Source organism: Varroa destructor, unplaced genomic scaffold (assembly GCF_002443255.2).
Source record: "Varroa destructor unplaced genomic scaffold, Vdes_3.0 BEIS01000005.1, whole genome shotgun sequence".
NCBI lineage: Eukaryota > Metazoa > Arthropoda > Arachnida > Mesostigmata > Varroidae > Varroa > Varroa destructor.
In genome coordinates, this window is record NW_019211458.1 from 2381753 (window position 1) to 2393856 (window position 12104).

Here is a 12104-nt window from a genome sequence, read left to right on the forward strand (position 1 = left end):
TATTCCGTCTTTTTTTTTTTTTAATTAGATTAGCATATAAGTAAACGCTGCTTTTTAAGTGCTTTTGTCCTACCACCGCCCCATTACGTGTTCATTTTTTTTATACCATTCGAAAGTGGTGACTCCTTTCTTTCATCGTTTAATAAAATTACGGAATTTTACATTAGTTCAGGCATTAAAATGAAGTGAAAAGTGCATTTCCTTATCCTTTTGTCGTGGTGTATGTACAGCGAGGAGTTTTTAAATGAGACTGAGGGTTTGCTCCAGGGCTCAAACATGAGACTTATGTTAGATCGAATTTTCATCCCAAAAAATCGATGGCAAAAATGTGAGAGTTATAAAGTTAACGTATCCACCATATGATCCACAATTACACTTCATTGGCGTATAAAATTAGTAAATGTACATTTGACACTGTAGAAGTCATCAAAACCTGCCTGAACGATTTTCTTTACCACCGGACATAAATTTCTAATAAGAAGGACAAAAAATGGGCGCTGAGTGTAACGGCAAGTAAATAATAGATTAATTTCTTGCTAGGATTGGAATAAAACGTTAGGCTTTTGTTATGTAAAAGAGCATCTTTACTTATTTACCAACCTATCGTATAATTCTACAATGTATTTGAATTATTTTATTTTCTAAGTCAACGAAAAGTTTAGAATCTCACTATGATTTTTCCGACAAATCTTTTTTTATCGTGTTTGGCTGTGACCTTTATTTAGTTCTCGACCAATTTATTTACTCCTTCTCGTCAAAAGTCTTCGGTTGAAAAGCTCGTCTAGCCGGTCTTTGAGACCCTCTTCGTTGCCCATTCGTCAATGGTCGGATAAGAATGTAATCGGTCGGCACCAAGTCCGTCGAATATGATGGCTGCGAAAGATCGTCGTTTGTAGAGTAGCTTAAAGGACCTCTACTATGTGTAACTTGGTGTTGCCATAGACACGAATGACTTTGTCTACCCTGTCGGATTTACGCTGGTAAATACTTCAGTGTGACTAAGTCATAAACAGATCCTTCTTGACCGTCTCTTTTTTCTTAAGCAGTTCTCTGTGTATAAGGCCCTCTTAGTCCTATTAAATGTCAACCGTAACCTTTGTGGTGTGAAAATCTTGCTTAACTCTAAGCTAATTCGTATCACCCGGAGCTGCCTACCCTCTTCCCTGTTTCATATGTACACTTTTTGTCACCCGTAACAATTGTGTGGAGTAGCCTGTCATTATAATTACGCACTGCCCATCAGGAGCATCTATTTATGAAGCCTGAGCTCTAGCTAAAACTTAACTCGGTGCTCAATGAAAGCACAACATTCTCGGGTGATATGTATATGTAAAAGCAAATACGTAATAGAAAAATAACGTAGAAACGGAACATTTGAACGAAACCGCTATTACATAATATAGGTACGAATTTGCGAAAACAGTTTTGCTGAACGTAACACTCGTAACTTAGTAGTCGGTGCTATAGGCATGAATATATGAAGCTGAGCAGTAAGTACGAAAGAGGCAACTAGTAGTTCTAATTGTATATATCTGAAGGCAAGTGTTAATTTGCCAGAATGTCAGTGGACACCCACACACAAGGCATTATTACATTATACAAAAAGGAGCGTTGCTCATTGCGGAGATACCGGCACTGTGGGGTTTCGTCCTTAGAAAAAATTCTAAAGGCAATTGTAGAATAGTAAATCCTGGAGAAAATCAAATGTCGATAGGGTAATGTTAAGATAGACTAAGCAATACATTACGCCACATAAAACCCCAAAATACAGCTTCCCTCCCTCTGGCAACATAAATCAGGATAACTTTAAGAAGCTACATTTGTGTAGAGACTTATAAATAGGCCTCTTCCTTATTATCGAACCCCATTTTAAATACGGATCGTAGAGACTGTGGGTACGCAAGTTTGATGGAGAACGTTTGTAGGGCGTGAGACAAATGGGCAAATGCTTCTAGTTCAAACATCTATTTAGGTCGAGAAGTTTATCAAACCTATTCGTTTTGAAGTTTGGGCATTTACGATGTGGCAGATTAACGTAAATTTCGCGGTGCTGTATAGTTTTGGATCATATTAGAAGTTTGTGCCATATTTTCTAAACATTTCCGACGACATGAAATTTTTCGAGTTTGTCCTCCGTGCCATCTCATGTGTTGGCTAAGGCACGCTGAACTGACAGTTTCGAAAGTTATTTACACTAACTTATTTAGTTAATATTAGCTTGCGTATAATTCGTAGTTGCGTCGTATCGACTTCGTGCTCCTTGAAAATGGTCATTATTGAGCCGTAGTTGTTCTAAGTCTCCTAGGAACTGTCAACAAATAGCAAGAATAAAAAAATACCGCATGATAAGTACTGCTACACGAAATATCTGATTTCTCTACATAGTAGAATCTATCCCTGAAGAAAAATTTCTTCACGCTATTTCTTAGCGTCGCTGCGATGACAACACGAATACTTAACTAGAAAACATGTCTTCTTGATTTAATCATATATGTTTTATATGTCGTATATACACCACTTGCAAATACAATGACAGGCCTATTAGCACCGTTTCTTTGGTGCACGATATGGAAGGGACAAAAAACTGGAAACGTGCCTTTAGGAACTTTAGATTCGATTTGTTACAAACTAACTGTATGGATGAGTGTTCTTCTTTTAAGAGTAGTAAAATACCGGCAGACATCTTAATTTTTCTAATTGAAGTAGAACGAAGAGTACAGCAAATCTTTATGAGACACGTCAGATCGGAGGCTTGCTTGCGCAGAATGGGACGTTTTCTTAAAATTAGACATTCACCAACAATTCATTCCAAAACAAAGCGCTAGTCAAGAAATTTAATTGATCTGGTGGTTACTGAGAGACGGTGCGAAACAATGAACTAGTGATATGCGATCAGCCGGCCTGCGCCGGTGAGATAGGTCCAACGACACCATACTGAAAAAATACGATTGAATTGAAAAAAGAGTTTAGTGAACTCAAATAATTACCATAGTGCTAAGTATTGGCTCTAAGCGATTACTTTTTTTGGCTAAGCCCCTTAAACGATGGATGCAAAGTAAAAAGCCAGTATGGCAAAGGCCTATTCTTCCTGTGACCTTAAGAAGTAGCGAGAATAATGTCGACCAGAAAACCGCTGTTACAGAACGCAGCAGACGCTGATCCTCCTATCTGTTTACTCTTCCTTAGTTACTGATCTTTATCACTCGCAGTTATGATGCGAGTCGACACTTCGAGACATATATCTGGCTTATTTTCTACATTTTTTGTGGTACTATACATTATAGTTTATGATTAGATGACCTCATTAGAATTCGTCGATCTAATTACAGATGCCAACCGTAAAAAACGGGGCTAGTTTTCATCTGCGAGCGTTCTAGCCCTTTTATTGGTTCCAAATAAAATTTTTGACTAATCAATCGTTGACTAATTTTATACTCAAACACCTAAGTGGTAAAGAGTAGGTAATAATACCTATATTCGCTATAGAATTGCCCTGCACCATACTCATTTTGAGAATGTACTGAACATCTCGTACAGATGAAAATTGTATCAATTGAATAAATTTCACCGTCGAAAGCTTTGGCAGCTAACGAAGCCTCAGCATCCCCAAGTAAATTCTTCATAAGGATATTAATGGCGAGGTAGAGTTTAGAAATTTGTTTGTGTGTATGAAGTTGATTTTTTCGTTAGTGACTATTTACTTCGCAATTTAGTTATTGTGATTTAAGCAAGCTCTTGTATGACCGAAAGTCAGTGTACGCAGGTCTAACGTGATTTAACAAGCATCGTCAATGGAAGTTTTTGGCCCACTTTCGTTTGTGATAGAAAGGCCACACAAAGTTCCACAGATGCCTACGTGCGACTTTTTTGTTATTATTTTTAAACTTGTTATGATATTCACTTAACTGAAAACATGTTAATTATTAAGCTCTTTCGCGTAGCCCTTCAGTGGATATTTACCGTTTAAGAACTACAGGCAGTGTCCTATGGGATCCTTCCTGTAGACGTTTATATTTAATCCTAAGATGCGAATTGCCTCAACATAAATAGACTGAAAACGCGATACTGTAGGCACTCTAATGCTAAGCAGGTACGCGAAATAGAAGTAAACAGATCACTTTTAGCCACAGTGGGGAAACTTCGCTTCATGACGCTTCTTGCAGGTCTGAAGTTTTACTTTTGATAATGGTATATTTGGTACGAAAATTGAAAGACTCGAAATAATGAGACGATCTGTTTTGTGCTTTCGCTTAGACGGCGGATCATTTTAGCGGTGCCCGAACGAGCATCATCATCATCATCTTCAACATTTGCATCGGAACAATGCAGCCAATAATTAATTAAGTTATCGCCACTATCGTGCATCGTCTGCCGAAACACGGAATAGGTTTCCATGCGCGTACATGATCGTCGCCATTAATTGTTACATAGAAGTTGCAATAATGTGTGCCCAATACTTCGCGTCTGGTTGGACACTGCATGTCCATTGAAGACATCTTACAATACCTGTGTTCCCCTGGGGTGATTCTATAGCATTTCATTGTCGAGGTTTCTATTAACAGCGGCCCTATTCAAATAGTATCTACCGATTTATATTGTATTTAAATGTCGTCGTCGTCCTCTTCCTTGCTTGCGGATGACCACTTGTTGAATTCGGCGGGAGCCCACTTTGCTTTTATCTCAATTCATCGAATCAATTATCGGGCTTTCTTGTGGTTCCTATTCAGGAATCACACTGCACCCAGTGTCTGCACTCTCTCCTATCGGACAGTACCTAATTGATCGTTGCAGATCTGCATGCTTGCAATAACAGAAACATATAGGCTAATACTACACAACAGCCGAACAGATACGCTTTGATTTGTTAGACCGATGGAATAATTTCGATTTTTTCTAATTGGTTATATCGATGGTCAGAGATCGGTCTTTCTAATAGGCCAATCATTTCGTCCAAGTTAGCACACTCTGGTATGCCTCTATCTTTTAAGCAACCGATATGATAAATCTAAACCACCATAGCATATTATTGCCGCCTTTTCATATAGTGCATCCTAGGCTATCCGTGCAAATATAGATAGGGTCAAGATTCCTAGGACAATAAACCGCAGTAGGCACTGCCGAAGCAATAATATTTTCGTCGTGATTTAAAAGCATTTGTAAAACAATAAAGATATCAAATGTATCCGAGTGTAAGCATTTATTTGAAAAGGACAATACGAAATGAGGATGAGGACTGAAGAAAACAACAGGCCAGATGCTCTAGTGAACTAAATAACTGCTAGAAAATTCGTCTGAAATATTCTTTTGCGTATTGTGTATGCAAAATATCAGATTAGCGAAATTATACCAGTGAACATCTTTATAACGCCTCAATTACCTATCTGTATTATTTATCTATGTAATTATGTATGTCCAAATAGAGCCGTTAAGAAAAAGTATAGCTGCATTGTTGGCTTCCTTTCTTTTTAGACGTTCCAGACCCATCTACCAGTCACAAAACGAGTACTTAGTTCGCGCAAGACGACCCACCATGCCCGCCTATTCAGTGCTTTTGGAAGCCGTCCAAAAGAACCTCGCAAAGAAAAGCACGTATGTTTGTCTATAATGAGTTCGTTAACTTTCCGACTTACTTCGGCTCGGAATCACGAATGCGAGTACGCGAAAAAATTATGCCGTGTTTCCTCAAATCTGGATGCTACTGGCCAACGTTAAGAGAACAGGCGACGGCGTGGCACGACATGAGCCTCCCCTATAGACAAATGGTTTCGCTCTCAACGCCAACCTCGGTCCTCAATCGTTCACCTTTCTATTGGCCAACCTTCCGTAACGGATAAAAGGTAGACGACTGTTCCTGAAAATCTCGTTATATACAACAGCAGTCATTTCTACGCCTTAGCTACCCCCATGACCTACCTATCTTACATAGGGTGGGACACGGGGGATAGAAGCCTTGAAATTCCGATGGAGAAGAAAACTGGCCGGATTGCACGCACTGCGGTTCAGTGGGCGAAGCCGTGAGTTTACGCATCCGGACGTCCTGTGAACAAAATTTTTTGGAGCGCATATGAAAGAAAAAGTCCATAATATGGGTCGCGGTTGCAACCCGGCATTAGCAACATTTAAACGATGAGATCTGGCACTAACTAGTACACGAACTTCAATTATTGGAATGCCTTTTTCCGGACATGAAATGGAGCACCTCAAAGAGGCGTGAAATTTCTGCGAAAATTTGTCCGATTTTACAGTGTTGTTACGACGAATGCACAAATGCTGCCTGGACATACAAGAAAATTATGCCGTTTACGGTCAAGATGCACTATGGGAAAAAAAACAGCCCAACGATAGTCCTGATCTTTGTTCATGAAGTTCCGTTATAAATGATGCTTCTCGTTACATTACAGAAATAGTTGACGAATTATTGTGGAAGTTAGGCGTTATCGACACCGACTACTCATGCTACCGCCAAATTGTAAGCCCTTTGAATAGAGCTGGCTACAAAGTAAGTTGACGTTTGTCTGCCGCACAAGTTGACGCAAACGAAGTTATCCTATTGTGTTTCCACCTGCGAAACCCTATAGAAACGCTATGAAATCAAACCATTTTCAAAGCGGTTGGTCACAGGTGATATAAAGTGTGTCTTGCTGACAATAATGTGCAAATAAAAAAAAGCTGAAAAAATATACTCCGCAATTTGTTGGAAAGTCCAGACAGACCTCAAAGAAATGATGTTATATATTTGGACGGGATTAGGAGTGAATAGTGATGTATGACGAATACGCTCTCGTCTGGCGAAACAACTGATTCGGAGATCGACTGTCAACAACTCTAGACCAGAACATTGAAAACAATCGACCGAAACCAACGAACAGAATAGGTACCACCTTCTACCATGACAACGTAAAACCACATACACATTTCTAGCTACTCGACCAAAATTTAGGGAAGCTAAATGAGAAATCTTAATACTTACCCTGTATAGCTGTGTACCCGAATCTTGCACCAAGATCACAATCATCATCTGTTTCTTTGCAGAATTCTCTTGGTATAATTTCAACGAAAATACGCACAAATCACTTGGCACCAATTTTCGCCCAACAATCACAGAAGTTCTACGGAAATGAGATTATGGTTTTATCAGAAAAATGACAGAACGTCATCGATCAACATAACGCATATTTACTTTGATTATATTATTGTGTAACACAGAAATATTTGCAACGACCCCTGGCTGAAAAACGGTAGATACTTGGTGGATGTACAAGTGGTCATATCGTTAAATCTGTACTTAAAAACTCTACTAAACACTATACGAACACGGTTCGAACCTCGCTAGACTACATACCACGAGGAACATGAATTTGAATAACTCGCTATGGCCGAAGCATTAAATCAGGATTGTCAGATGTCGCCGAGATTTTGCCGTAAAGTAAATTTAAAAAAGTAACTGACAAGTTATGTTGAATGATTCAACGTTTAGTATCGGAACTTTTGAAAAACGACTCAAAATAGCAGAATTATTGCGTACAGACGGACTCGTCCTGGTTGCACACAGCAAACAGGGCGTAGAAATTTCACTCGGTACCACAGAACAAAAAATATACAGATTTTAGCTGATATTGAGTTCGTTGAAAAATGTAGCGGTGGTCCCTTTAGGGGAATAGGGAATAAACCCTGCAGATACAATAAGACACTAGAGTATAATAACTCATATAAATGTTTATAAATCACGCTAGATCAAGCTAGAGAAATACATAAGAAAGCTTTGATCTTACGACAAAAACTTTATTAGGTGTAGAGTGGCTCAACGTATAGCACAACACGTGATACTATAAAGCAGGAAACCTGGATAAGCGGTTATTCCAAGGTGAGAAAAAAGGCAAAGAATCTGTTAGTTTAATATTTGAAAAGCCAAGCGCTAACCGTCTAGTTTCCACCATGGGACGTACAACATGTTATAGAGTGTAGAGTGTAGAGACAGCTGCCTTGAGAAATTGTTAACAGATTAGAAGATCTAGTATCCTGTGTTAGTCACGCTTATCACTGTATGTTTATCGCGATTAATATGACCATTTGAGCGTACCTGTTAAGAAGCACTTAAATCGAGCTACCTCACGTCCGAAAGAAGGCCCGACTTCTTTGCTGGATATAAGGAAACGTATATAGTACCAGGGTTTTTTTTGTCGTAAATCTGCTTCCGTTCAAAAGGATTTATTTGAGTCCGCCGCACTGCCGGGGTGTTACATAGGCACAACTGTGTTAACTAAGTCAGTTTTTTTTTATAGGATACAACTGGTGTATTTTAGTGGTGGCCAGATTTTGCATTTTCCAATACTCACCCTATCCTCATACGGTCTCGCTGATGTTTCGAACCTAATATTTTTTCCTTCTACCTCACTCAAATGATTCTTATTAACAAGAGGCATTGGCAAAAGAGGCAAAAGAAGCTGTGCATAAATAAAGCTAATGAATCGCTTCAAACTCTTTATTCCCCATTCCAAAACAGTTCCTGACAAGTTTTTCTGCTCTTTTTCCTTGTAAGAATAGCTATAGATCTGAATTGAAGTGAATATGTTTGAGCTCACAGTTCTCTGAGATAACAGAGGTTGGATTCCTCTTATGTAATTTATTCTCGTCCGTCTGTTCAGTACAAGAAGGATAGGACACTCCCGGCCTATACGCGCCATGCCGGTTTTCCTACAGTCCTCCCTAATTATGTGCCTGATATTTTCTTACATAGCCATACGTCAAGTGCGCACTGCTGATGATGTAAGGACGACTATTATAGCCAGTCAAATCCGTTACAAGTCTGCCTCGCCTTGTCCTCTCTGTGTTACAGTTACATATGCTATTGTTGTTACGTAAGGGGGAACTGGCAAAAGGAACTAGTGCACCCACCTGTTGGTTGTCTCTTTTTCTGAACCCCGTCGAGCTTTACCCTTGATCATTAGCAATTCCAGGAGCATCATCATTACCATGGCCCTTCATTCCTGAAAACCCCTTTCCACTGCGTTGGGTTTCGCTCATGAATCAATCCTATACACCCCCGACAATCCATCCATCTAGCCGGTTGTACAAATTACCATCAGCAGCCGCAGTCCCTAATGCAACAGGCTGTTTTTCTCTCCAGCTTAGCCAACGGCGTCAGTGCACTTAGTTCGAATAAATACACAAAAAAATGGTCGGCCTATCGCCGACGGTTGCTTATCTAATTGCCCGCTTGCCCTTTGCGAGGTCTTTCGTCGTAGACTGCTGTCGATGGTTTTTATGATGATGCCAACTGTCGTCGTCGGCCGGCCGTCGGTTATTTCTGTCGCTATCGTTGTTCCGAGAGTCTGCTGGCCGCGAAGAGAGCCTGTCGCTGGCCCTTTCCTGCGCGCGCATGACTCCCTGCTGACGCGGGCCGTTGTCGCACACCGAGGGAACTAGCCAGCTGGCTCGCTAATGCTACCTGCTTAATATGCTGATCGGTTGTCTTATCGATTGGCGATGGCTGACCTGCTGGTAAAGCTTGAAAGAGCAGTGGCCAGCTCAAGCTGTTTTTTCCGTTCTATCGCGAAGCTCGCGCGCGTAAAGGCACCCTGCGATTGCACGGTCGTACGACAGGTGCATTCGGACCAAGCAGTAAAAGAACGGACACCCATCTCAGTAGCACCAGCAGCTACAACAACAGCCTAGACAAATACAACAGAAACTTGGATACAATTACGGTTTATATCAGCACGAGCGTAACGAGAAAGAACCAAAAGCAGCAGCAGTAACAACGTCAGCAGGGATAGTTAGAGATGGAGCAGGGCAAGCAGTGATGGTAGCAGTAATTGCCAACATATTTAGCTCTCTTTGTACACTCAGCAAAATACACATGATGCACTTTGCCCGGTATTAGCACTGCTACTGGCCTGATTTACTTTGCCCTGGCTGATCTGACGCGGCTGCACGCAGACGCACGAAGAGCAGGCACACGATGCCCCACAACGACGGCTACGACTGACTGACTGACTGACTGACAGGCGGAAGGACGAACAGGAAAAAACAGCGGACAGACTAGTGAACCCCCAGTACAGACAGATGCGGAGCGAAACATCAGTTCGGCGCTAATGGCAAATGTAACAGATAGCAACTAATGGATTTTTTCGTCTGGTGCAGGATACTGCCTGTGTATTACAGCGTGACAAGCGCGGCTATTCGATAACATTTTTACCTCAAGACCACCACCACCACCGCCGCCGCCGCCGCCGCCACTGCTGCTGCCGCTATCGAAGACACAAGCGACAACTGCGACTATTATCGCCAATAAGTCAGCACGAGGTAACCTGCTGATCTGGTTGCATGCATCTGCTGTGCTCGTTGGTGTATATGAATATCTGAGGGTTTGGGCGCATGTGCTCGTAAATGGGCGTGTAAATGTGTACGTGTCGCCGTTGAAGGATCTGTCAGGACTGTGACGAGTGTCTTTACGACTCGCCGTTGCAGTGACGTTACTGCTGCTCCTCTTTTTCGTGCTCAACGTTTTATCTTTCTTCTGTCGCCGCATGCTCGGCGTATCTAGTGAACGCTGCTGCGATCGTACTCACTACTCCTTTAATTCGTACTGCCGTGTAATTTATGATATTGTCACCACTGCCGAATAATTGTAAGCGTGTGCCGATCTGTGAATTGTTCATTGTGCGTAACCACGCTCGTGGGGGCTGACAAAATGAAGGGGGGAAAACAAGGTAAGCAATATAGAAGTTAAAGAAAATTAACTGTGGCTTTGCTAACGACGCTGATGGGCTTTCGTTCAGAACGATTAGTAGATAGTATAAAAGGAAATTCCTATGAACACACTGGACAAACTCAAATAAAAGTAGATAATTTTCTCACATTGAAAACACATGATAATCAGAATACCCTACAGAATTACTAGTTTAATGATAGACAGAAAAAATATTATTCCGTTCGACCCTGACCAACGTTGTCGCAGATCAGAGGACAAATTATTTAATAGATCAAAACTTTGATGACCTATTGTGTATATTAGAAACACGTTCAGACTGCGTAATTTACTTGATCTGAGCAAGCGCTTAGCGCCAAGTTACGCCATTTTCCCCTAACTTACGTAAGTTTCATAAATATCGGTCTTATAGCCTGATTTTGCTTAATCTAATACAAATATCGCGCATGTCCCTTGGTTTCCCGATTCATAGAATACCGTCGCAGGTAGCCACTGATCAATAGCATTCATTCCGCTCCATAGAACGTCAGTATTCAATGCAGGATCTAAAAAGATAGCATTTCTACGCTTATATACAGCTTTGGGATGGTCTGGGCTGTTTGTCCAATAAGAAGAATGAGAAAGAGGTTCCTTGGATGCATTGCTGAAGGAGTATGGATGTTACATATTGAATTTGAAAACTTAACTCAATGATTTTTGGATTAAACGGTGTGATTTATTTTACTGTCCTTAAGATGGGAAGAACTAGATACCTTAATTTCCTGCCACTGAAGCTGTCTAAGAGAGCGAGAGAGAGAGAGAGAGAGAGAGAGAGAGAGAGAAGCAGAGCTGAAGATTGACGAAGATTTCGCTTCGAAAACATCTGTCTCTAGACATTGACTTTGCCGCACTCTTTGTTAAATTATGACTATACCGATTTTCGTTTCAGCTGTTATTGCAGCGTTTCTTGTAAAAAAATCATGGAAGAATGGCAATGGACCTGAGTAAGACATATTCTGTCGTTTAATCTCATTTAGTGAAAACCTCTTTGGGACACCTACAAATGGGTCCCGTGGCTAGGTGACTTTAAGCAAACGGCATATATTACCTATAGATAAATCAAGAGGAAAAAAACCATTCTGTTCTATGGGTATTTTGTAGAGAAGAGCGAGGAGCTAATGAGAGAGGCGTGCAGTGATATTAAATAACGATTTACCAGCGATTAGGTAAAATGATTTAATGTAAAACTGCATTGACAATGGTGGTTGGTGTAGTTCAACATGGTAAACTACAAGTTCGGATATGCCCAATAGAATAAACAGCGGATCTCAGTCAACGCACTGAAGCAGAGAGGGGTATTGGAAAAAAAAACAAGGTAAACAGAAACGCGAATGGATACTAGAAAAATATGCCT

The 12104-nt window shown here is 40.8% G+C and overlaps 1 protein-coding gene across 3 annotated transcripts in view; it reads left to right on the top strand.

Moving 5' to 3' along the window:
* Positions 1 to 9409: 9409 nt before the first annotated feature.
* Positions 9410 to 12104, top strand: part of LOC111251078 (uncharacterized) — a 70586-nt gene continuing 67891 nt past the window's right edge. The window contains exon 1 of one of the 3 annotated variants that reach the window (XM_022807340.2): positions 9410 to 10712. In XM_022807340.2, the coding sequence (XP_022663075.1) occupies positions 10694 to 10712 (19 nt within the window). In that variant the 5' untranslated portion in view covers positions 9410 to 10693. The remainder of the gene's footprint in view (positions 10713 to 12104) is intronic. The other 2 variants (XM_022807341.2, XM_086990296.1) reach the window with 2 other exon arrangements.